Genomic DNA, 26,779 nt, shown 5'->3' on the forward strand with positions numbered 1-26,779 from the left:
TGGGTTTGGGAGCGAGCGATGGGGTGTCCGCGCTGCCTGCGCTCCCCTGGCTGGGATGCTGGATGGAGGGCGGGGGGGGGGGAACCTTTGCTGTCACTTTATCCAGCATTTCTACACCAGTGCAAAGAAAAGCCGGCGTCCGGCTAATGAATGATATTTGCATTTTCCAAAGCCGCCCTCCCTCAGGCGTTTTACTTGGGATTTCTTTTATGGATTGAACTTTGCTGAGGCTGTTGTCGGTGCTGCGCCCTCGCGCGCGGCGGGGCCGGCGTTGAATCCAGCCGCGCGCTTGGGGAAGAGTGTGCTAAGTAGAAAATGACGTATTTCAGCGGTGACCTTGAAAATCAATGTGTAAATGTTTAAGCTGGGTAGAGCTGGCATGGATCCTGACGGCGACTTGCAGAAGTAAGGACGTTAGTTTGTTTTTTTTTTTTTCTTTTTAAAAAAAAAAAAGCATTCCTCGTTGAAAAGAAAAAAATGCTGATTGCTTAATGTTTGTTAATCATTGATGGGAGAAGTAAAAGCAGCAGGTGAAGTTAATGATTTCACATGTGTATGGGTCGCCTTTAGCAAAGCCTTGCACAATTTGAAGGAGCTCTGCCCCTTCGAGGTTGGCGGGGGGTTGCTGTGTCGGTGGGCTCTGGCACGAGGTTCTGTGCTTGAATTTCTCCTGCCTTTAACGCGCTCCACGGATCTGGGACCGTCCCTTCCTCCATGGCACCAGCACCCGCCGCCCCAGAGTTGCTGGATTCCGTAGGGTGAATAAAGACAGTCGTCGCCTCGAGCTCGCGGCGTGGGGGAAGGTGATGTCGGGCTTAACACCGTAAACCCGACGTCGGCAGCGCCTTGGGTTTGGATGTGCGTCGCTGTAACAGGCTGGAGTGATGGAGAAGGTTGTTTAGGATTTATGTAAACCTTTAAAACGCTGCATAAATTGTAGCCGGAGGCAGCGCTACACCTTTCTTGAGTGGCACGAGCAAATTCCCGTTGCCAAACCTGGCTCTGTCTTTTTTTTTTTTTTTCCCCCAGTTTTTTTTATCGCTGACGACATCAGCGCATCACTAAATAGCACAAGGATAAGGTCCAAGCGTCGGGTATCGTGATGCTGCTCTTGAGTCTTATATCTCCATCTGCTTTTTCAGAGCTCTTTTGTTCACCCCTTGTAAATTTTTTATGTTACTGATGTAGGTCTTCAATCAAAAAGGGGCACCGTGGCGCCAAGAGAACCCTTTTTGTCATGAAAAACGCAGGATCCGGGCTGGTAAGGCAGAGTAGCAGAAAGTATTGTGTATGTCAGAGATTGGTTTCAAAGATGGTACAGAGAGATGGCGATTTGCCAAGAGGGTTGAGAAGGGCTGGGACCCAAAAGCAGGTCCCCCAAAATCTCAGACTCACACCTGTCACGAGTTTGTTGTGTCTCGGTGGTATTTGCTTTTTTGTATTCTCCGCTGGGCAGTTCTTACCTCATCCTCTAGGGGTTCTGTGTACGTGTCGATGATGGTGGTGGCCAGGGTGAGATCTTGGTGAATGGCGTATTGTGGGAAATAACGCTTCAGCATTGCATCAGCAATGAAGCAAGTCTCCGTGCAAGACCTTAAAACGGGGGAAGGTGATTTGAGTTTGAAAAAAATCCAATCCAAACTGAATTTCATGGATCTATGCTCATATTCTCATTGGGACCAAGATGTGTGTTGGACACAAGCTGCTTCTGTCCAAGGGTCAGTGCAAGATTCCTGGAGGTGGGATGGAGGTGCCAGCTTGTGTGCTCCTCACACCTCCTGGCTTCTTCCTCTGAGGGTTTGCGTGAGCCTCTTCATGCCTTGGAGGAGCTGACGGTGGTCAGTCCGTCTGCCTTGTCCCATCCCTCTGGCTCACCAGGATTTCCCCACTGTTTTTTGTCTCCTAACCTGGCTCTCCTGACACCCTGCAAGTAGACGTGTGCTGAGATCTTGAGGATGTGGTAACCTGGGTACCATCAACATCTGCCATTTTTTAGCCTTTCTGCTGCTGTTTCTTCTTTCTAGTGCTTCCACATCCACCATCCTCCTTCACCCCGTCAGATCATTCTGAACAGTCACAGTTCTCCACGGTTTTGAGTTCCCTGGGCCTTACCCACCTCTGGTATGAGATGGAAGGACTTGACTCTGCTGTTGTTGTTGGTCCCAGCTGGAAACCCAAAGGAAGGAAACTGGTGTTTTGTCCCTCTCGAGTGGGTGAAACTGCATCATCTCTGATAGTTGGAGAGGTCACCCTGGACTTGGGTGGGTGAAGCAGGCAAATGTTTTGGTTCATCGGCGTGTGCTTTGCTTGGCGGCCAAGAGGATCTGCATTGATGCCAGCTGAGGTGGAGCATCTACCGTGCTTTGTGTTTGCCATGACGTTACCAACCACACCAGCAACGGTGATGTTTCCCCAGCACCACAGCTCCCAACAGAAAGACAGGCGTCCATGTGTGCTGGCTCCTGGTGCTCCGGCTTTCCTGTGGTTGCTGGTGGTGGTGAGACATTGTGGGGGACTTCCGATGCCCCCATCAGCAGAGAAAAGAGGTGGTGGAGGACAAAACCCCTTCCTGGAGCTGGGCAGCGCTCCAGCTGGGCAGCTTTTGTGCAGGGAGGGTCAGGAACCAAAAATGTGGAGCCAACTCCTTGGTAGGTACCAGCAGACGTAGGGTGTCCATGGCTACTGGGTGTCCTGGGACATCTTCCTGGGGTGGTTCAGGTGGCTGTGACAACCAGCGTTGAATTAATTACATCGAAAGCGGGTAGATACCTTAGCAGGATGAGAAATATTTTCAAAATTGGTGGTTTCCACCATACCCCATTTTGGAGCTCTGATTTAATGCTTAAAATGAAAAAAAAAAAAAAAAAAAGATTTAAAAATCAGCTTTTGCATCATGGTTGCTCCCAGAATGACAGCAGGGAAGCGGAGCTGGGAGCCGAGCGCTTCCTAACAACTTGCCAGACTTTTAAAATTTTCACACTTTGTACTGCGGGCATGTTCGTTGCTTAATTAGTTTGACTTTCATTATTCTTCCTGGCAAAAGCCATCAAGATCCAAAGGTTGTTCAAAGGGCACAAAGTGATGCAATTATTTTTGCTCCTTTTTTACCTTTCCTAGCAGGTTTGTATCTCTGACATCGTACCGGGGGGGGATGCGATGCTGAAATATCCTCCTGTACCTTGCTTTTGCTAAGAGTTGTTTTGAACATGTCTTAGCCTGGCTTCTCAAGGGAGTGCTCGTTACGATGCTGAACGCCGTGACTTTAGGATTTTTTTAAGTGTACTAATCATAGTTTGGGTGGGAAGGCACCTTAAAGCCCCCCCAGTGGCACCCCCTGCCCTGGGCAGGGACACCTCCCACCAGCCCAGGTTGCTCCAAGCCCCGGCCAACCTGGCCTTGAACCCCTCCAGGGATGGGGCAGCCACAGCTTCTCTGGGCAACCTGGGCCAGGGGCTCACCCCCCTCACACCAAAGAATTTCTTCCCAATATCTCATCTAAATCCCCCCTCTTCCAGTGTAAAACCCTTCCCCCTCGTCCTATTGCTATGTGCCCTTGTAAAAAGTCCCTCCCCAGCTTTCTTGTTGGCCCCCTTCGTCGCCACCTCTTTTACTGCTGCTGTGGTGTTACCAGCGCAGCTACAAAAAAAAAAAAAAAAAAGTCATTTCCAGCGGTGCTGCTCCTTGCAATGATCCCTGGCTGTGTACGAGTCTCAGCCCCTTCCCAAAGCGCTGCTCCATCTCCCTGGGGCTTAGTTAGCGAGCGGTGTTGAATTCCCCCCGGTCTCCTTGCACAGACCAACTCCACCCCTCGAGGCATCGAGAAGCTCCAGCCCCATTTCCCCCTCCCTGCATCCCCAGAAAATGAAGATCTCTGTAGCCAGCAGGGCTGGAGAGGAGGGGATTGGTTGGAAACTTAATTATCAAGCCTGTTTTTAATTAAATGGGTAGCTTCAACTGTTAAAGTAAAATATTTGTGATTCGAGGTGTGGGATACAGCGTTATCTGCCGGATCTGAGGGTTGGAAGTGGTGTGTTTGACGTTGTGGCTGCTGCTGAGGTCCCCGCCGGGTGAGATGCTGCTGGGCTCCCTGCGGCGTCCCACGGTGGCCCTTCGTTTTGCGGGGCTCTGAGCGCTCCCATCCTCCTCTGGTCTTTGCGGAGGAACCTGCTCTGCTCCCGGCTCTTTGGCAACCACAAATCAAGTATCCGAGGTAGGCTTAAAAAGTTTCCCTTCTTAGAAGAGGCTTGATGATACCAGGATACATGGATGGACGGGTGGGATTGCTCACCACATCCATCCTCAGCTCCTGCTTCTCCTTGCGGTGGTTTCCAGCCGGGGTGAGATCCTGCGATCCAGCTCTGGACTGGAGCACGGCTGCGCCTACGTGGAGAATTTCCTCTTTTCAGACATGATGAGTGCCATGTACAGTGTCTTCTTCTGACGTGCCTCGCCCGAGGCTCCCCAGTTGCCCAGGTAGCTGTCAGCGGCTCTTAGGATCCCTCCCCGTGCCGATTTTATCCGTGCTGCTCTCTGGACCTGTCTGGGATTCGCATACAAACGGGAGGGACGCGGTGTGTACGTGCATGTCTGAAATCAATAGGAATTATCTGTTGCAGGATATTATCTGCTGTTCTTGTGCTTGGGTGTGTGGTCTGAGGTCTTGGAGGACTGGGAAGGGCACCTGGGCACCAGTTTGCCACTGGTTGGACGCATCTCCTGCTGTCACGCAGCCCAAAGTGATGAGTGGATGTAGCGGCAGCGCAGCGCTCATGACTGGTAGATTTTTGTCCTTGCACAGCGGGATTTACAGTGGCGTTTTCCACCCGTAGCATCTCCCCCTATGGCTGTCATCCTCCGAGTAGTTGATATTTGCCAACGTTGTTGGGCCGTCTGTCCGTCGAGCAGCTCCTGAAGCAGTTCCCGCAGGCTGAGTTTTGTAGGGGCTGGTGTTTGCGGGACAATTTGTGGCTGGGTTCCTCCTCCTCTCATTACCCACTTGCTTTTTAAGACCTGGAAAATACCTTTTAAGAGTGCTCCCCGGCACTGCGCTGGGAAAAGCTGTGGTCCTGGAGGGTGACGTGCAAACAGGGCGGGCACGTGCAGTCACGCCGTGACTTCAGAACGTGGGCAGAAGGATGTCCAAGGAGGACAAGGGACATCAAGCAGGTGCAGGGGGGCTACTTTGCTGCTCTTCGAGCCGTTCTGAGCCAGGCTGCCGGCTCTCCGCCCGGTTAAATCTGCCGGTTGGGTAGGGGAAGAGGGACGCTGACTGCGGTGGAGGGGCTGGAGGCTGGAAGCTGGGGAGAAACGGGGTGTCTGCAGGGTGTTTGGGCGGCGCTGGGAGAGCCAAGGTGCCATCCCGCTCGGCAGCAGCATTAAATTAAGCAAGTAGTGGGTGATGGAGGCTGGTGCCGGGGGTTTAAAATGCCAGATAGCTTCCCAAAAAAAAAAAGGGCCCAACAGTTTACGGGCACAACACGCTGTAATGTAAAATAGGGGTAACCCCGGCAAAGCTGCTGAAGTTAATTGTGTCTTTCTTCCTCCCTCCCTCCCTCCCCCCTCCCAACTACGTTCCCTACTGCCTTATTTACCTCTTAATTATATCCCATCTAACTGGCTCTGTAAACACCTCAGGGCAGGGATCCTCGTGTTTTGGAGGCGTCTGCTGCAGCTGTGAGTGATGGTAATAAGGGATTAATAATGATGCAATAAGCTACGACTTTGCCTCCGTTGCGCACTACTGTTGCTGGGTGGTGGGTTTTTTTTTTTTTCTCCCCTTTTCCTCCATATGGTTAGTCTAAAATATCAGCTGAGAAGAGAGGGAGGGGGTTTGAAATCTAAACCCTTCACAAACGAAGATAACTGAAGATGGGGAAAAAAAAAACCTGCATTTTTGAAGTGGCGTTCCCTGCAGTTTGCTCAATTCCTCTCGAAAAGAGGGGTCTCTCCAGCCTTGCTTTTCACCCCTCCTCACTCTGCTCATCCCTCTCGTGCCTTCTCCTCCTGCTTTGCCGTGGCACGTTGTCGCCGTGTATTGGGATAGCTGTGACCTCTGCAGCTCGGAGCTTGTGGGTGGAGAAATAAAAAACATCTCAAGCAGGACTCCAAAGAGCCAGGTAAGCCCCTGCCACCGGCCGCGGGACGGTACCACCGCAGGCTGGCATCCCTCGCAAGGATGTGAAAGTCCTGGTTTGTCTTGCCCGGGATTAGACCATGGAGTTTAATTTCTGAGCCTGACTTGAATATTGGATGGCGTCTCAGAGGCAGTGGCCACTGCATCCTCCCTTTAGAGCATCGTGTATCTGGTCCTGCTGTTGCTCAGGGCCTCTGAGTATTGCTAAAATGCAAATAAATATTAAGGAAATGAAGCCATCTCCTAAGGTATTACCTGCCATTCATTGCTTTTCCATAGCTTTCTAGAAAACCCTTTTTTTTTTGTTCTCCGCCTGCTCCTGGATGCCTGAGTATTTGTAGTAAGCAGGGGCAAGTGGCTGCTCTTCGGAGCCTTGTCCGTGCATCAGCGGCAGCTCCCGGCTCCCCTCGCTCCGGAGTAGCAGGAGTTTGAAGGTCATGAAACCATAGTTCTTCGGAATCGGTGTCGGCTGCACTGACCCCTGGTGCGATGCCGGTGGAGGAGGTGGCGGCCGGGGGGCTGGTCCTGCCCCCGAGTTGGGAGGCGGTGGGGGGCTGCAGGTTGGGACGTTGTGGAGGTGTTTTGGGGCTTCTACTGTAACCCGAATGGGCATTGCCGGTGGTGGTGAGGTGGCTGATTTCTGAAGCAAACTACTCTGCAGCCACTTTAATGAAAATAAATATAAACCTGTTGCAACCTACTTCAGTCTTCTTCCCAAAGACAGATTCCGCTCTAATTAGTCTAAATAATTCCTGTATTTCTTCTGCCATCCTCCTTGGGAAGCTCCTCGACAATCTTGCTCTTCCGTGGTCAAGACTTATCAATCTGGGTCATGCCCCATCCCTGGAGGGGTTCAAGGCCAGGTTGGCTGGGGCTTGGAGCAACCTGGGCTGGTGGGAGGTGTCCCTGCCCAGGGCAGGGGTTTGGAACTAGATGATCTTTAAGGTCCCTTCCAACCCAAACCATTCTAAGATTCTGTGATCTCAATTTGAAAATCCCCCGCCTTTGCATCCACCGGGAGGATCACATAGGGATGGCACAGCCAGCAGCGTGCTGTACGCAATCCAGACCTGTTGAGTTCAAGCAGCTTCTCCTTTTTGCTGGGATTTGGTCAAACTGCCCCCACTTTGTTGTTTTAATCTTTTTCTTATAAATCCGTTTAATTGCTTTGTCGTTCATGCTGCTCTTTTAGGACCAATTGTTGCTATCTGTCTGCCGAGAAGGTGATCTCAGCTGTGCCTAATCCTCTGTTTGCTCAGCTAATTACCCACAGATACCTACCAACGCCGTCTAAAATCCCAAACCCTTCATTCTCCGTGCTCTGCTGACAGTGTCCAAATATCCATGAGTGCTGCTGTGTCGTTGCTGCATTTTGTATAAGTTCCCATCCAATATCTTGCTCGGTATTATCTGCCTACTGTTAAATATTTGGAAAAAACCCCATAACACCACCCCAACCCAGTAAATGGCAGTAGGAGCCTCTTCTTCCTGCAGCTGAGGCTTTTCCCCCCTGTGACTGTTGACTAAAGTTGTGTTTGACCAAGTTTCATCTTGTTTCCTCCCATATTTTTCAACTCCCTGGGATGCTTCATAATCCGGTTTTGTTCTCAGCGATGGTTACATCTCTTACAAATCTTGTACTGTATGCAAATTTCAATAATTATGTGATCCCTAACTAAGATAATAGATAGAAGAAGGCTTAGCAGATATCCTGTGAGCACCATCAGCTACCTCTCCCCCATGCTGCTGGGTATTTAAGAGGTCCTCGGTGGTGCTCTGCAAACCTTTTCAGGCTGGTGGAAGAAGAGCTTGTGCTGGGACCGCTGCCTTTGTATCTCAGTTATCATCTGCTCGACAGCAAGATTTGTTGTGATATATTGTTTATTTTTTATCGGCTTTGAAACCCCCACCCCACTGCAGGCGCTCAGGAACCATCAAGGACGCAGCCACGTTTCTGTAGAGTAGGTTCAGCAGCAGGTGAAAACAGTCTTCATCCCTTTTGGCAGCAAAATCCTCCAGGATATACTCTGGAGGCTGGAGGCTTTCCTTCATCCTTGTGAGAAGGATGGTGACCCCATCCCACCTTCTACAGGGTGAGGAGGCGGTGTCTGCCCTGGATCAGGCACCAGCTGTGATTCAGAAGCTGGTTGAGATCTTCTGGTCACAAATGGTCTTGTGTAGCTCTAAGATCTACGCAGATGAAAGGCAGACGTGCCGCTTCTGTCCTGCGTCACCTACACTTGGGTAGAGGATAAGGACGGGGCTGGCGGCGGCTTGAGGATGTTTCTTTAACACCAATAATCCAATTATCGAGGAATTTCTCTGCGTAGATCTTCAGCGGGTTTCATAAGGGTTTGGCTTCATTTGGAAAAGGCTGATAATGCTTTATTTTTTAAGCTGTATTTTTCTTTTGTTGTGGTTTCATTTTTTTAATGTGTCCCTCTATGGCCTTTCAAAAGATTTACTTTTGACAGAAAAGAAACCCAATTCAGTGTTTTTTTTTTTTTCATTCTATGTTACTAATGGCTTTCCTTCTCCATCTAAAAAGCTTCAGCACGGCACTGGGCTTGTCCTGCTGATACGGTTGGTTACGTGAGGGTAGGACATCAATTGTGAAGGTGAAGCACTCACTTGCTTTGATGGATTGTTTGCTTTGGACATGAATGAATGGGCGGTCCTAACGTCCTGGTGAGCAAAACCTTCTGCTGGTGGCACCAGCAGAGAGGGACACTCGTCCCTGTCCCCATGAGCGCCGGTGGAAGTGATGTCCTGCTCCCAATGCTCTGGAGGGATCAGGGAGGGTACAGGGAGCTCCAGTTGACACCTCCGGCCCTGGTCTACACCCAGGCCAGGGGGTTGTGCATCTCCACACCTTCTTTGGTCCTCTCCATTGGGTGCTTGGGTGTCTGTGTGGTGACAGAAGGGTATTGACGGGTGGTTTTGGGGTGGAGAATTGAGTCCAGAACCCTGTGGGGTACACCTCCAGTGTGGGTAGCACGTAAGGACTTTAAGGAAGCAGACCGTTACTGGAAGTCCAGCTTGAGGCATGCAGGATGCCGTAGATGTTTTACCATAAGATTTTCTAAAGCTTTGTCTTCAGCAATCAGCCTTTTTATTTATTTATTTTTAATTCTATGGTTAGAAAAAATGTGCATTTTTTTATCCTTTAGCAAAATCCTGGTGATGGCCAACACTTTACCATGGGTGGTTAAACCAAGATGATATCCAAACCAGGATGATAACCCTGCCTCGTGTGTTAATCCTCAGGTAGTTAGAGATCAGGCAATCTAACTAGAATTTTATAATGAGATAGTCGTCGAGGGGTTAAAAAATACACTCTCTTATATTTTTATTTTTGGTGTGCTCATTGAATCTCGGTTTGCTCTTTGAGCTGTCGCCTTCCAGACTTCTTCCACGGCAGCCAGCCGTCAGCTTGCATCTTCAGAAGTGGAGCTGTCAGTCAGGAATTTAGCATCAAGACTAATAAAATTGATTAATTTATTCACAGGGAGACCACAGCAATCTTTCCAAATGAGCTCTATAATGCAGTGCTTTGTTTTGGTAAGTGAAAAATTCTCTCCAGCAAGATAAAACGTCATTTTGGAGACAATGCTGCGAAGGCTTTCCTCCCACTTGCTTTTCGTGAGAGCTCGGAGATGGTGGGGTTCCTGCAGCCGGGGTGTTAGTGTACCCGTGCACAAGGCTGAAGCGTCTCCTGGGGTTTTTCAGCCTCCTGTTGGACCCACCTCTGCAGTTGACCTTGTCCCTGTGAGAAATGACAGTAGACAGCACGAGAAGACAGTGGACCATCTTCAGGCTTGTCCAGCTGGAGAGGGCATTGCAGCTTCTCTTTGGGAAAGGTTCCTGCTGGTTCTCAGCGTCGCTCACGTTCTCGGTGTTAGATATCTTGATTTGGCTCTTCCTCACTCTAGCAAGGGCTGATGGCTGTTGAGCTCAGTAGGGCCATGCAGAGGCGACAGCAGCGGGATCTTCTCGGCGTCACTGTGCTCTTCTGAGTTGTGCTGTTGGTGGAAAATGATGATGCCCCATCGTTGGAAGTGTTCAAGGTCAGGTTGGACGGGCCTTTGAGCAGTCTGATCGAGTGAAAGATGTCCTTGCCCGTGGCAGGGGGTTGAACTAGATGATATTTAAAGGTCTCTTCCAACCAAAACCATGCTATCATTGTATGAAAAATTCACATCCCACTCAGCTGGGTGTTGTCAGCTCCTCTCAGGATTATATCTTGCTCTGGCTCATTCAACCTTGGTGCTTTGCCTTTTCCTTTCCCAGCGAAGACTATTATTGAGGGTTTCTTCTGTCATCTCTCCTCCTCCGCCCACTTAAGTCTTTTCACATTTTCACAGCTCCCATTAGTGATCCTCAACGTTTTGGCTTTTCTCTCTCAGACGAATTGAAGCTGGAGATCCTGAGAGAATCCCGGCAGTGTGGGCACCAGAAGTCCTACAGAGGGCCTAGCAGAAGCTGACCAGAGGTGGGCAGTGGAAACCAGAGGTCTCAGGCGGAGGCAGGAGAAGCAGCGGGCCGTCTGTGCTGACGTTTGCAGGGACTTTTTGTTGGCTAGTGCCAGAAGCACCTGCAGATACTGCTGATGGTGAGAACGTGCAGGAGAAAGCAGAAGTCGTCCAAAGTGTTTGACTAAAAGCAGGACAGATGTGAGTAAGCAAAATAAAGCAAGAAAGAGCAAAAGAAAAAGGGGAAGAAGAAGAAGTGGCCAGAACTTGTGCTAGTGCAGTAGCCCTCTTTTAGATATCTTCAAAGCATGGTGACAAGGTTAGACGTTAGGCCTGAGATCCCAGCCCTCCCACCAGTTCAGCTTCTTCGCATTTTTGGTCTTAGCAGCAGATGTAATTTATATTGCGTCAGCGTATGGTGTCTTCCTTTCTGTCTGATCCGTCAGGGCACTTGAGTTTGCTCAAGCTCCTCACTCAGACATGAAGATAGAGCTTGATCCAGGACCTTCCCCCCACCGGGGTTCCTCCAGTCACTGGTTTTTGCTGGGCTTTCGCCTGAAGTTGACCCAAAGGAAAGACAGGTGTGATGGGCATCAATTGCTGGATTTTAAGGAGGAATTTTAGTTTGCCTAAGTGCAGCGTAAATGATAGTTAAATACACTTTGTGTTTAAAAAGTGGGGAGTTTTGTGGCTCTTTGGGAGCTGTCAGGGCTGCTCTTTCACACCGCACCTTCCCTGAAACGTGCGGTTTGGGTGCACATTTGGAAGATGGGGTTGCTGGATCTCCATGACCGGCATTACGGTGGCTCTCGCCGGGCTGCTGGAATATTTGCTCTGCAGCTGCAGGCCAGCACTCCGGGTCTGTTCTTTAATCCATGTGTTGGAGGTATCCAAGATATTATGCAAGAACAGAAACAAGGAATAACAAAATTTGGGTTGCGTGTGTATATATAGATAAAAAAATCCTGCAAATTTTGGAGAGAAGGGACCTGTAGCCCAGCGTCCGCCTACATACAGCAGGTCCGTCACCAGCACAGCATGGTTATGGCAGGCTCATGTGGAGCATGGACCCACATGCAGCTCCTGAAAAGGGGTTTTTCCCTACTCCATCCTGCTCTCTGCCTTCTGGTCGGAGGCGTTGGAGCCGGCTTTGCCTGGAAAAGCCACGACCTTGCTGGTGGCCAAGGGCTGTCTCTGCTGATGGGGTTCCCATTCCACGGTCCGACGTAGGATGCGCCGGTGCCTTTGCTGCTGGTGAGTTACGGTGGTTGTTATGAAGCCACATGTGCTTGTGCCGCTGGTTAATTTGTGCTACATGAGAACCTGATGTATTTGTACGTTCTGCCAAATACTTTCTTCTCCCCATAGAGAAAATTGTGTAATTGCAACGTGTAATTCACGAGCGTAATATGAAACTAAGTGTGTAATGTTCTGTGACTGCGAGGGAATTAGCCTTATTTTTCCCTTTCAGGAGCTGTATAAATTAACCCACTTTTCCTATCAGTTACTGGGAGAAAAGGTTATGCTTCTTGCAGTTATGTTTTGTATCTTATCTCTGCCGCAAACATTGCCAAGCGATGCTCGTTGGCGTCGAGACACGAGCGGCTCCGTGAGGAAGACTGCTCAAGGATGGCAACTGAATTGCATACCCATTTCTGGGTCCACCTCAGTTTGTGTTTGCAACGTGTTCCCATTATTAGTGCAAAGAAATTGGGGGAAAAAAAAAATACATATTTTGCATTGTAAGAACAAGGTTGCTGCTTGCAGTGTAACGGAGAGCATCCTTTCCCAGAGGTGGGACAGGGCTGGTGTAGCGGGCAAGGGGTGACCCCCGTGTGGGAGCCCACCACGAGCCCTTGCGCCCATGTATTTTTAAGCAAAGCATTGCCATTTTTGTCATCTGCCGGCTAAATTTCCCTCCCTCTCGCTGATCTTAGTGTGCTCAGTGGCACTAAAAGGAGGTGGGCAACGAGAAAAAATATTATTTATTATTAAAATTATACACGCCGAAGCTTGACTCACCTTTTCAGGGGGTTTCTTGCATTGCCGCCGTTTCTCTCCGTCGCTGTACATTCATTTATCTCACCTTGCTTCCTGCCTTGATGCCTCCAAAAGTATTAACCGTGCATGATGCACCCTCGGGGGGATCTGGTGGGGCTGTCAGCCCTTGTCCTGAAATGAAAAATAGGGAAAGAAATCCAAGCGGGATGGCACTGAAGCCCAGATCTTTAAGAGAGACTTAAACTTCACGGCGTCCTCCGCTGTAGGGACCACTGCAACCAGCCCACCGCTGGGCTGGTGGTTCTTGGTCAACCCACGTAGCTTTGGTTTTCCCCTCCCGTGGACGGCTCCGTGTCCGCTAACAGCAATGGTAGCATGCCTTTCTTCCGTTTTTTTTTTCTGGATTTGCAGAAATATATGGATGCAAACGCTCGCGGAGTACGTGCTGACATTCGTGAGCAGCCCTGTAATACGGCAGTTGGCGTGCTTTGGGAAAACAGCTGGTGTAAGAAGAAATTTGAATTTCTATTGGGCTTTTAATGAGGATAAAAAACAAAGCGGTTTTAATACTCGGAGATCTTTACATGGGCTTAAAATACCTGATCAGAGTCATTTTGAAGGGAAAGTGATGCGTCGTCATACCTTTACATGGATGTTCCCCAGGGGTGGAGCAGGTGGAGGTGGTGGAGTAACTGGGCTGATCCGGAGTTATGACCCGTACAAGTTGAAGATGGTGGGTTCCCATCTTACCTAGCACCAAGGCGTCTGTCTCTTAAACGTCTTCCATTGCTGTCTGCGCTGCTGAAATGAATTCTGGCTTGGTTTTGTCTAGGATCTTGGCAAGAGGGTTGACATGGAGAGGGAACGAGGCATGGCTGAGACCAGGTGGGTGCCTCTATTGACCCAGCTCTTAGAAAGGAGCCGGCTCCTGGTTGAGAGGAAGCCCAGCAGCAAAGCTTCGTCCCCTGCTTGCCCGTAGCTCATTCTGCTGAACCCCAGGACTGCAGAGAGGCTGGGAGTTCCCCATCCTGAGCACCTAAAGGTGGAGCTGAGTTCAAATAGCGGGGACACCGGGTAGTCACACCAAGGGTGACCTGCTTGGGGACGGGGACAGTGCCACGGCAGCAGCGTGCTCCTGTCCCAGCTCCTACCAGCTGGTGGGGAATGGAGCCACAGCCACAGCTCAGGAGGGACAGCCTCAGGAGAAGGGGCTGAACAAGTATCAAAGCAACTTGCGGGTGAGTTTTCCCCGCAGTGCTGCTCAGAGCAAGCGTCGTGAGCAGAAATTCAGTAATACTGAAATTCAGATGGCTGTCATTTCGGATGGCAGCGTCTGATGAGACGCTTGTGCTCGTTTTTGTGGGGTTTTTTTGAAAAAAAAAAAAAGAAAAAAAGAAAAAAAGTTAGGTGCTTCAACTTCATCGTGTGTATCTACGGTCAATTCTGATCTCTTGAGTCTGGAATTATCTTTCGAGCAGCCACCTTCCGGGGAAGGCGTGGAAGAACCTGTAGGAGAGTGTGGTTTAGTGGGAAGATCTTGAGCTGATGCTCAAAGTTGCTAATAATTACTCATCAGCATTTCAGCGCTGCAGAAATGAATGTGGAGCGATGAGGTGCAAGACAGCACCTTCTGAAGGCTTTGCTGGAGCTGGTGGGCTCCGTTCCCCGCACCCTGGGGGCAGCAGCATGAAGGATGGCGGTGCAAGGCAAGTCGTCCTTTTTCATTTTCCCACAGTTTTTGTAATGCAGCAGAAGGAAGAGTTTCGTTGCCGTGTTTTTCATCTGACCCCCACGATTGGTTTTGGTTTGAGTTGGTGCCCCGTCGTTCTTCCAAACAACAACCCCAGAGGCAACTCGGAAGGTGAATCCTGGAAAGTTTGGGCAGGTAGCAGAAGTGGTGGGTCATCATTTACTCCTGAAAACCCTGCGTGGTGCAGCGTGATTCCTACCGAGCTTATGTGCTTTATTTTTGGGGTGGGGTTTTGTTTTTTTGGCTTCCTATTTTCTAGCTGTTTTCCCTGTGCTTGGGTGGGGGCGGGGATTCACGGTGGTGGCACGGAGATGCTCGGACAGAAGTGGGATGCCGAGGGGTTAGAAAATCATGTGCTGTGACAGTCCCTGCCCCTCCGAGCACGCGATTTAATTAAGACAGACAACAGATGGCTCCGACAAACAGATGTGGGTGAGCACCAGGTAACAAGGAGATGATTGCAATTAGTGTAATAAGCAGCACATCAGTTATCTCCTGTCTGTTGTATTTTAGCTGAGGTGAGTTTTAAAGAGAGCTTGGGAAAATAACAGAGTGGCGTTGTGGATTTTCGGAGGTCTCCTTAGGCATCAAATATTGATTTCCCACAGCTGGATTATTCATTTTCATCGTGCTAAGGCAAAGCCCTTTCCCATATTTTCCCATTCATTTGTAAAACAAATTGGCTGCTGGAATTATCCCCGGGCTAGAGGGGAATGACTGCTGTGAGTTGCAAATATGACGGAGATGATGGGCGTATTAAAATTCACACCTTCTCTTTGGACCGTCGCCTCTCTAAGGATGATACTTAGTCTGCAGGACATTGATTTATAGACCGCTTTCCCTTCTTTTTGTGTTTTCTAGGGATCGTGTAGAGAGCAAGCACTTGCAGAGCCGGTGTGCCGCTGGCCCGTGCTTTCATCCTTAAGGAATTCACTTGGCTGCGCGTATTTTTGTTACCATATGCAGAATTCCCTTTGGCCAAATAGGTTCGGTTTTATGGGTTGGACGGCCCCTGTTAGCTTTCCAAAGCAAACCATTTCTTGCGGGCAGAAGGTGATGGAGAAGCCTGGATTTTGGACAGCAAAGCTTGTCTTCTCCGTTGCGCAGTATGGAGAAGTTTCTAGTGCTCAGAATTAAAATTACAAGAGTAATGGGGCCCTGGGAGGTGGGATTGATGTCCTGTCTCTACGCGGTCGGTATGAGGTTCACTCCTTCCCATGGCTGCTCTGCAGAGGACACGGGTCTGCAGGACCTGTGGGTGAAGGACTTGATTTTCGGTGCTGGCTGGCCCACCATGGCCAGCTGTGAAGCCAAGGGCTACTCTTATTCCCCGTGGGCACACCAGCTGGTTGGCATTTCCTACCTCATCTTCTGCAAAACCTGCAGTGGTGAACACAGGGTGGGTTTGGTGCCAGGAGGTTGGTCTTCCACCGGGATGGGTTGGGTTTCTCTGTTAGGGGCGGGGAGAAAACCCAGCGGGGTCTACAGGGTGGGAAGAGACCTTCAGCTCTGCCCCCATCTCCTCATTTGGTCCTGAAGAGCAAAGAGCTCCTCAAAGGTTTGGTGCCAGGTCATGGACCGCTGCTGGGTGACGTGTCCTGGGATGCTCACTGCGTGTCGGAGCTTTGCGCTTCCAGGGTGTCCTTCGCACGGGGATTCAGAGCACTGTGTGAATATTAAGCCAATTAATTCCCGGGGTTTGCCAGCACTCGGGGAGCTGCTGGTTCGATAGTCAGGAGTTTTCCATCCTTGTGTAAAAAAGGAAAAAAATGTGTGTTGGTGGAGTCTGACCCGGTAAACAGCTTGGAAGAAATTAAATTAAACTCTGACTTGTTCCCTGCGTCACATCCCCAAAATCCAGAGCGTGTGTGCGTCCCCCTTGCCGGGAGCACCGGTGCCATGCTCCCCAGGCTGCAGCCGCCGTCCCTGCTGTGGGAGGGTCTGGACCCACAAGACCTTGGTTTGTGCCTCTGCTTCCCCCTGCGACCTGGGACGAGGCCCCGTCTCCTGCCACGGCCCCCTGAGGATGGGAAAAATGAGGCGGAGAAGTGAAATTCACCTTTTTAGCTGTCAAAATGTTGAATCTTTCATAACGTTAATCTCTTGCAGATCAGTTGAGTGTTTGATCGGTGGCTTTTTCACCTGTGTTGCATCAACGATGTTTGAACTTACCTCCCTCGTGGCATAGCAGGAGTGGGGTATAGAAATGACCTGCCCGGGGCCGCCCGACCTGCCGTGGTCCTTTCTCCTGTGTGCTGGTGGCAGTGGAAAGCCTCTCCTGAAGGGTGTAGGCATCTCACACGTCCTCCCTGTCCCCTGCCCCGCGGGACCGGCGGGTGGGTGCAGATGCGGGGAATTGAGATGGCAGGCTTTCGCTCCACCGAGTCCCCGAGCTGACAGCTTTTATTAGCCTGCTGCCACCACAGAGCCAGCGATAATTAAGATTTCTGCACATCCCGCTTATCTCCTTGGAAGGAAAGCAAACACCGGCCCTCCAGGCTGGACAGACACAGGGATATTGGAGTGTGCTGCTCTCTCCGTGAATTCATCTTTGTCCCAACACCATGGGCTCTACTTAAAGAGGCGATGCGGGATCAGGCAGGGTGGATTTCCCGCCTGCCTTCAGCTCTGGTTTTCCCCACATTACACACTTAGTTTTCCTCTTTATTCATCATCTCCCTCCTCGTACAGCCCTAATGACCACAGAGATGTGGGTTCAACATAAGGTTGCTGCAAGGCCTCGGGGTGACCTTGAGCATGTCCCATCCAGCCTTGACTCAAGCATCATCGTTATTACCGTAACAATGGAAGCATCGCTTGATGTCAAGAGGGGATGTTCAGGCCAGGGTGAGTAATGGGAACCAAGAGAAACCCAGTTGTCCACGCTCCCCAGGCTGTGCAATGTGTTTTGGGTTGGATGTCCCAGAGACAGAGGGTCCACCAGCAGCATCTTCATGAGGCTCAGGCAGAAGAATCATAGAATCCCAGGATGGTTTGGGTGGGAAGGGACCTTAAAGGCCACCCAGTGCCACCCCCTGCCCTGGGCAGGGACACCTCCCACCAGCCCAGGTTGCTCCAAGCCCCGGCCAACCTGGCCTTGAACCCCTCCAGGGATGGGGCAGCCACAGCTTCTCTGGGCAACCTGGGCCAGGGGCTCACCACCCTCACGGGGAAGAAGGAAGACGGAGGGCTCGCGGGGTAGGTGAGAGGCAGGAGGAAACGCAGCAGGGAAATTGGGGTAAGGTACCAAGGAAAGAGGGTTTAGATGGAAGGCGACGTCTCTGCAGGCTGGAGCGATGGCATATGGATACAGGGATTTTGCGCTGTCCCCCAAGGAGTGTTGCACAAAACAGATGTGACATTTGTTTTTGACAACGTTAGCCACCAAAACAAGAATGTTTAATCAGGACTTTGCATCTCTCTCCTTTTTTTGTTGGAGATGAGGCCAGAAAAAGAAGTTCTTTTTAACAAAACTCAGCCCCAAACTAATGCCACATGCAGTAGGTTAGCAAGTGACTCGCTCTTTCTCACCCGTTACCTCTTCTCTGTCCACATCACAGCTTCAGCCTTTCTTCTGTGATCTGCAGAAGTTTAAAAAAAAAATAAAAAAAAAATTAAGGTTTGTTCTGACCCCGGCGATGAGAGGAGCAGCTGATGATGAACTTGTGAGGGGAACAATATAGATGTGTCCTTGCGACACTCCAAGTATGCTCTTAATTACCTCTAATTGAGACTGTGTACGCACAGATGGGTTATATTTTGATGATAAATAGCTGTAATATGAGGGAGCTTTCCAACATTGTCATTTTCTTAAAAACAGCCGATTAATTGTGTCTCTCTCCAATAGATGTTGGTGTTATTTTGCAAGCATTTTTTTGCGGTCAAATTCATCCCAAATGTGGGAAATACATTTTAGAAGTAGGCAGTTCTGTTAGAATTAAGGATTCAGCAGCCAGCTCCGTTTCCTGTGCTGTCAGTTCGAACCACTCGGGCTGTTTGTCTCTGCTAGAGGTAGCGATGGCCGTCTTTGGGAAGCTATTGGAAATCCGTTGGTGTTATTAGGAGAGCAGAAGCATTAAGCCGTGATAATTCACATCCTTTTCCCTTATTGTTAGTTTTTGTTAATGTGGAAATTGCATTCGTGTCATGATCCCCAAGGCTGTGTTAGAATATTGATGTTGGCTGGTGCTTCATCTTCCATGTCAAGGCTCTGGTCTGTGCTAGGATATTCGTTAGCATCCCAAAAAGCAGCATTTTCTTCAGGTGGGTGCTCCACTGTGGCACGTTGCAGGACCAAGGGAAGAGGAGAGAGTTCAGGGTTGGAAATTAGAGGTAGTTTCATCTGCCTGGCCATGGGCAGGTTACTTCAGCTCCTGTCCTTCTTGTCCATTCCCCCTCTCTGTTTTGTTTTGTTTTGTTTTGTTTTTTTCCTTCTCATTAATCTCTTTGAGACTAATTAGTCTCTGATGAGCAGATGCAGTGGTGCACTTGGGTGCCGGTAACAGGTGGGGCCAGGGACTAGTGCTGTGGACTAAGAACCAGGGGAGCAACAGCAACGTGGATATGGAGAATCACCTCGGAGAAGCTCCAAACCTTTTTCCTCGCTGGTGGCTTGAGTTCCGCCCTGGTTTAGCTGGGGCCAGGGAGCTGCAGTTTTTATTGCAGGCGCTTGATTTGCTGCGAAACATGGTGCACGTCGCAGCTTTGCTCATCGACACCGCTGCTGTAGGACCACGGACTTGTGCACCGGCTGCACACAAGACCAAGCACGAAGCTGCTGGTTGCAATGATAATATCCATAGCTGTTGAAAAAACACCCCAGAACACTCCACATTTTGGGTTTGCACCATGACATGGAGTTTCTTCAGAGCAGCAGGTTCAGGGCATCTTTGGGACGAGACTTCACCCGTGTGCATGTGGAGGAGGGCGAGAGGCCAGCGCTCTTCGTGTTGATGCAACGCTTAGGTCTTGGTCCTGCCATGGTCAAACATCTCCCAAGGAGCCCCATGAGCGAGCAGCACCAGGAGGGACATCAGCAGCATTTTATGTTGTCCCTTAATATATTTTTGTGGTGGCTTGTGATAGCAGAGGAGCAATCGGTTTAGCAGAGGTCTCTGCATCGGAGAGCCCCTGTATTAAGCCTGGAAGCCGCTTCCCCCCCCTGCCCCTGGCTGAACTAATTAGCTTGTGTTCATTACCATCCTGCTGTCCTTCCTCTGCCTCTGTTTGCTTTCCTAAGCCAGCAGAATATTAACGTTTTTACAAGAAGCCAGCGTTTAGAAATCGGGTTTCTGGTGAAAGGGCCGCGAGCGCGGGCAGGGCTGCCTTTCGCCGCAGCCCAACCCTTGCCCTCCGCGGGGGCATCAACCCCTGGCCGTGCCCTGACCCAACAGGGCTTTCAAACCGAGTCATCCCCGGTATTTTTAGACCAAATGACATTTTTTGGCTTGTCAGCCCTGGCAAGTTTTGCCATAAAATAAACTACTTTTACAATAAAAAGAAACATTGAGTGTATTACATCAAGGGCTTAACTCAAGCCAAGGATTTCAGCTAAGGCTGCAATGTTGTCCTTACTTCACCTCTCTAGGGCATATGGTCTCTCTTGCCAAGCCGCGGTCCTGCAGTGGAACATCTCGGTGGGACAGTCGGCTTTACCTGCCATATCCCTGCTCATTTTTCCTTTTAATTCAGTTGCCGAGAGGAAAGATCGGGACCTGCAAGAGCAACGCCACTTACGGAGACTCAGTGTTTTGATGAGAGCAAGTTAAACCTTCAAGAAGAAGGTTTAAACCCCAGAAAGCTCGTCTGAAACCTCACCGAGCCCTTCTCCCCCTAAGCAGATGATGCAGCACTTCTAGTTTTCCAATCTCTAAATTTTTCAAGAGTTTGCTTTTTTCCCCCCTTCCTTGTATTTACTTTGGCATCGTTCCTTCTTGCAAACGTGCCAAAGACGCAGGGGATGAACTCGGATCCCTGGTCATGGCTAGCTTGTTGGCATCTGCTCAGGGTTTCTGAATTCGGTGGACAAGCTCTCGTGCCTGCGGCATCGATCGCCTGCGCTAATATTGCTAAAATGATTTCAGGAACCACGTTCGCCTTAGCACTGGTGACGCAAGCGTTAGCAGAAATGCCTGTGTGCTGCCAAAAGACGGGCTTTTTCCGCGTAGCACTGTGTTATGCACAGATGTTTCACTTATTTTGGGGTAGAGGTTGTCAATGTCGAGTGTAGAGATGGGTCATTGAGGAACGAAAATGTGTGACACCCCCCGGACACCTTGGTTGTAGGAGATAATGAAGCTGGTAACACTGGTTTTCACAGAATCAGAGAATCAAAGAATGATTTGGGTTGGAAGGGGCAATTAAAAAGCCATCTAGTCCAACCCCCTGCCCTGGGCAGGGACACCTCCCACCAGCCCAGGTTGCTCCAAGCCCCGGCCAACCTGGCCTTGAACCCCTCCAGGGATGGGGCAGCCACAGCTTCTCTGGGCAACCTGGGCCAGGGGCTCACCCCCCTCACACCAAAGTATTTCTTCCCAATATCTCATCTCAATCTCCCCTCTTCCAGTGTCAAACCCTTCCCCCTCGTCCCATGGCTCCCCTCCCTGCTCCAGAGTCCCTCCCCAGCTTTCCTGGAGCCCCTTGAGGGACTGGCAGGGGCTGGAAGGTCTCCGCGGAGCCTTCTCTTCTCCAGGCTGAACCCCCCCAGCTCTCTCAGCCTGTCCTCCCAGCAGAGGGGCTCCAGCCCTCCCAGCATCTCCGGGGCCTCCTCTGGCCCCGCTCCAACAGCTCCGTGTCTCTCCTGTGCCGAGGCCCCAGCGCTGGAGGCAGCACTGCAGGGGGGTCTCCCCCGAGCGCAGCAGAGGGGCAGAATCCCCCCCTCGCCCTGCTGTCCACGCTGCTGGGGATGCAGCCCAGGCTGCAGGGGGTTTCTGGGTTTTAATGGGAACACTGGGGTCTTCAGGCAACCAGGGAGCGGAGGAGATGCTCACGGCTGTGTCCACCCCTCTCCACTGCTCTGAGGTCAGGAGGAGCTGCTCTGCAGATGTGGTTTGAGAACTTTCAGAAGCTGGTGGGACTTCGGTCGTCACCTGTCTGAGCACGAGATGAGCCACCACCGGTGGCTTTTGATGAGTGGCTGCCTTGCACCAGGCTGGGTAGCGGGTGGGAGATGCTGGACCACCGAAGGCGTCCCGATCCATGTTCAGGCAGGCTGAATAAAACACGGGGGGATTCTGGGCTGTGGGAACTGGGGACATGTCTTCTAGAGTCACACTCCCATCAGCTGTTTAATCCTTATTAAAATTCCAACTTTTAGAAAGTAATAGAAGAAATGAAGGGAATTAAGTTTAAGAACTTAGTCCTTTTACTCTCTGAACTACTAACTTCTTGTCCAGGATTCCGTTACTTTGTTTCTCAGGGATTGTATCTTCTCCTAATGATAAACACTTCCAAAAATTCTGAAATAAATAAAAGAATTTGGAAGGTGGCATTATCCAATACGGAATTATTGTGGTTACTGGAAAAATCATGGAATGGCTTTACCAAAGCAAGGGAAGCAACGTGCATAGCTGATTTATTTTCTAGAGAAGCTCTGATTTAACGTGTTGTGTGAGGGTTTGACCCTGTCCTGTAGATGTGTTTCATCCCAGTTAGGCAGTCGGAGGGGACTGGCAGAGGTCTCAGGTTGGAGAGTGTCACGGTCTTTGGCCAAACCCTTTAACACCCCTCAAGGTGAAGTGTCCAGAAAGAAGCCTTAGTTGGCTTTCTTGCCCTTACTGAGCTTAGATAGTATTTTATTCAGTTAAATATGAAAAATACAATTCATAATTAAGCAGCATTAGCATGTGGGATATTGCAATGTTACAATCCTCATGACTTCCAGACCTTCTTGGGTTGCTTAGACCTCTCACTTGCCATAGCATGGACTGGTTTACCCAATATCTGTTGAAATTACACCCTAAAAACAAGGGTGAAACATCCATGTGTTGGAGAGAGCTGGAACCCAGGAGGTGCCCAGTGTTGGGACTGGCCAAGGACCGGCCGTGGTTGGGAAGATCTCTTCCAGGAGAAGGTTGGGGCTGGGAGGCCCACGCGTGGGAGGCAGCCTCATCGGGAGGTGGGGAAGGGGTTCGTGGGAGGGTGTCGCATCCCGTTAAGAGATGAGTCAGTTTGCAGCTCTAATTAAAGCCCAGGCCGTGTGCTGAGGGGAAAGGAGGTTGTGGGGGAGCGACACAATGCGAAGGGTGGAGCGTCCTCTGCCAGCCGTGAGTCAGAGGAACCGGGGGGAGATGGCAGAGGAGCCGAAGATGGGCTGAAGGAGAAGGAAACAAAACAAACACAGTCAAACACATAAACAAAGCATTGAAACAGGCTTTGTTTAGATAGTTGTTAAAATGCTGTAAGGCCAGGAAGCTAAAATCTGCGGGGATACAGGGAAGAGCTCAGTCTGTGATGGAAGTTTGATGTTGCTGGTGGTGAGGACTTGCTTGGCCAAATGGTGACCAAAGGACACCAAAAGGAGGGTAACGTGATCGTGTGTTATCTTCCCTTCGCACCCTTTCCTTCATAAACGAGGCATTGATTCAATAACAAAGACTTGCGTTGGGTTAGTTACCTCTTCAGAGGGCACTTGGTCCATGTTTTCTGGCTCTGCCTTGGAGGAACCGCTCTTCCTGCAGCTGCAAAAAGCTTGTCCTTACCCTGTCTCTCTTTGGTTCCAGGTGCAAAGTAGGTCAACCAACATGAGTGGCCTCGGGGACAGCTCAACGGACCCTGCCAACCCCGACTCTCGGAAGAGGAAAGGCTCTCCCTGCGATACAGCCCAGAGGTACGTGCACTGCTCCCGATCCGTCCCCTGCCACGGCTATTTTGTCATTCCCACTGCGTCGCTCCGTCCCGTCTGCTCGAGCAGATGGAGCCGGGTTTCAGCCACTCGGAAGCGTTCACACTTCCCACCAGAACTTCGCTTTGCTTTTAGCGGTGGCTGCGGTGGAAGATGGAGCATGATGGAAATGCGGCTCCCCATCTGCTCTGCTTGTTGTTAGGTGGCAAATGATGATTAGAGGCTCGTTATCAAAGTTAATGTATTGATTTCATAAATTGAGAGCGTTCAGAGCATCAGGAAAGCTTTCTCGGGGTAAATTTGGAGCAGATACTTCTGTGAGGTCTGCAGATCATCCCAAGCCTTCTGCCTCTTTGTGCCAGATTCCCAAGAAATCAGCAGTTTTGTAGTATTCAAAAGCTCTGGTGGAGACCCTCTTGCTCCATGGTGCAGTTATGGAACAGGAAATAATTGTCTGAAATACCTTCATTTCTCTGCACTGACGCAGGCTGCTTCAAAGCTCAGCTCACTGCAGAAAGGAACTTTTTGCTTGTGATGGAGCCTCCCCGTCCCAGCAACCTCACCAACTGCATTAGGCTAAGAAGTCCTGGATAGAGGCGGTTGTGATCTCCTTCCAAAGGCTTTTCCAGGCTCCCTGTGAATCCTGTACATCTTTTCCCATGGTGATATAGTCTGTTAGTAAGGATGAACGTACGTGCTGCTGCTGACTCTCTGTCTCTGCTGCCTGGGATGCTGTTTTGGTCGTCGTTGCAGAATATTGATGCACTGAGCAAAGCCCAGGTGTATTTTTTATCACTTACAGCTCATACGTGGTACTCTAGATCACAAATATAAAGCCTACGGTGTTCCAGAAGAGAGACGTTAAGTGGTTGGTTGAGGATTTCTGTTCATTGCAGTTTTTGGTTGCAACGTCTCTGTAGAGTTCACGCACCTTCTTCCAAAGGCTGCGTGGTTCATGGCTTAGCTGTGCCATTAAATTGTAGAAGACATTTTGATAGCACTTGCAGCTGTCTTAGTCCTACCAAATTCTTCTGTAATCACGTGAAATATTTCCCCTTTCTGGCTGAGTCATTGGAGTCAGAGCTCTGCAGCCCTCACTGCTGTCCCCAGGCTGGTCCCGGAGCTGGTCCTTGCCCCAGAGGTGAGTGTAGGTTAAAGATGTTGGTCCTTGAGTCCCCATGACAAAGCCATGGGTAGCAAGACGGGCTTGGACAAGTTCTTGAAGGAACTGCTCTGCAGATGGATGAGCACACATCTGGCTTTGCTTCATCTGGTCTGTCTTTGGAAAGCAGATCTCCTGTGCTGTGTATCCTAACCCCTCAGCACCCCAAGAAGGCCTTCTGCTGCCGACACCAGGCGTCTTTCAAAATATATAGGCTGAGGAATGAACTGATTGTAGAAAAGGAGAAACTTCTGGATGGAGAATTCTCCTTCCTTGTCCAAGCACGATGAGTTTTTACATCCACAAAGCACCGACCAGCATTTGTAAAAGGGTTGACTCAAATCCTCGTCATCGGGTTGGCCATCCAACCCCGAACACTGGAGCTGAAGCATGTCACTGAAATCCAGAAGAAAAGTCTTCACCGGTGCTGTGTCTTCCTTCTTTCAGACCATCTCCTGACCTGCATCCGTGGTGGGGAAGGACCTCATCCTCCCCCCTGGGCTGGTCAGAGTCTTCCGTAATGTGCTCTGGAGCAAAGGGAACTTCAAAACTCCTTTGTTAAAACCTGGAAGGTTTAACTATTGCTTTTGATGATACTTGGGAGTCATAAAGAACAGCCCACTGCTGTAATATTCTCATGATGCTTTTATGTAAGGAAAATTGGCCAATTCTCCCTCCTACAATTTGAAAGTTGCCACAGCAACAGCGACATTAAGGGTTTTCATGAAGTGAGCTCACCCACAACAGAGGGAATTATTTTTTTTCTCTCTCCCCTCTGCTGTTGCTTTTTGGTTCGCAAGGAGGGCGAGGAATTAATTTGACCTTAAATAAAGTACTCACCCAGCTCCTTTGAGAAGCATTTGCCTGCCCATTGCTGGGGAGCGCGCCAGCGCTGCTCTCGCCGATACCTGTGCAGAAAGGCTGAGGTCCATGGCTGGACCCAGCGCTTCTGCAGCAGCTGGACATCCAACCTACGTCTGTGAAGCTGGTTTTGCTGCCTGTGACCCCTTCGTACCCGTTGGCAGCTGCCTGCCAGGGAAATGAGGGCTCTTGCACCCACCCAAACCCATTGTGGAGGAGTTTCCAGGTCGCATTGTGTTTCTCCCATGGAACGTCTCACTCATGGACTTTATGGGACTGGTGGCCCAGGCAGAAACACAACTTGGGTTCTCCACACCCGCAGCTGGTCTTGCCTTTGGTTTTTTTCCTTTCTTTTTTGACTGCCGCTCCGCTGAGTTAAAGGAGGGCGAGTCATTCCTGTCGCTCCTCCGGGCAGTCACGACACCTGGAGAGACACAGGCAGGAGGAGAACCGCGGTGATGGAGAATGAACTTGGGAGGCAAGGGGAGGTTCATCACAGAGTCTTATCCCTGCAGTCATCAGGTATTTTCATGTGAGAGCATTTAAACAGCAGAAAAATGCCCAAGAGACAACACATACCTGTCAGATCTGGATATCGAGCTAATAAAGTGGAATTAGGCAAAAATCAAGAAACATCTGTGCAGCCTACCTGAGGAGCTCCTTACTGGGGAGGGCTGGTGGTGTCTCGTCCCCTTTTGGGCAGGTGTGGTTTCTAAAGGGTCTCTGCAGAGTGATGAAGGTATATTCACGTTCCAGTTGGCTTGCACTCTCAGCAGGTAAAATAAACCAAACCTCTTCTCGAAGCCTTCAGAGCTTGTTCCACCACAGTGCACATCTGTGGTGTGACACAGATCTCCTACCAAGATGGACTTTTGGAGTCAGCTTTTGTAACCAGTGTTTTCTCAGCCCCTCGGTGAGCGGTGGCGCCTCTTTGAGGCCAGGAACATCTCACTCTCCCCACAGGCATCTCAGCAGCTTCTCGGTGTTGAGTAAACGTTAGGGGATTTTCAGGCAGTGCCTCTTCATTAGAGTGCCGGGCGTCCTGTGGAGGTTGCCACAGAAAGTGAGGTGGCTTATTGAAAGCCAGCCTGCTAAAAGGCATGGCAAGCGGTGGAGAGCCATGTCGGGCATTTTGGGATGTCCTCGTTCCATCCTGTGGTTGATGTAGAGGAAGGTATTTAGGGAAAGTGTGTCTCTGTGTGTCTCTCCCATGTGCACAGCTTATTTTAGTGGCTTCGATGCTTATAACGTCTTTGGTAAAGGACTATGTTACAGTGTCCAGGGTGGCTTCAGCGATGGCCATGTCATAGCGCATAAATAACCTACTCTCAGTTCCCGGAATTTACAAATATTTGATGGGAGAGCGTTGAGCTTCTGCAGCGACTGGGGGCTGAAAGAAAAGCAGCTTTTGCTGGGACAAAAAGGTAGATCTCATGAATATTTTTCATTTTCCTTCTGTCACCGTTGATTCTGATTTTCCCTTCAGTGAGCTCTGGTGGATGTTGTTTGTTTTTATGTACAAATTCAGGATTAAACTTGGCGACAGCTGGAATGGTGG

At 50.2% G+C, this 26,779-nt stretch overlaps 1 protein-coding gene across 11 annotated transcripts in view; it reads left to right on the forward strand.

Moving 5' to 3' along the window:
• The window catches only part of NCOA1 (nuclear receptor coactivator 1), a 185,750-nt gene that overhangs the window by 98,605 nt on the left and 60,366 nt on the right, over positions 1–26,779 (forward strand). For 8 of the 11 annotated variants that reach the window (XM_074582241.1, XM_074582245.1, XM_074582242.1 and 5 more), the window contains one exon: positions 23,077–23,183. In XM_074582241.1, coding sequence (XP_074438342.1) covers positions 23,098–23,183 — 86 coding nt within the window. In that variant the 5' untranslated portion in view covers positions 23,077–23,097. Of the gene's footprint in view, positions 1–386; positions 406–6,096; positions 6,117–22,798; positions 22,879–23,076; positions 23,184–26,779 lie in introns of those variants that run through there. The other 3 variants (XM_074582243.1, XM_074582247.1, XM_074582244.1) reach the window with 3 other exon arrangements.

This window comes from Larus michahellis, chromosome 3 (genome assembly GCF_964199755.1).
Source record: "Larus michahellis chromosome 3, bLarMic1.1, whole genome shotgun sequence".
In the NCBI taxonomy this organism is placed as follows: domain Eukaryota; kingdom Metazoa; phylum Chordata; class Aves; order Charadriiformes; family Laridae; genus Larus; species Larus michahellis.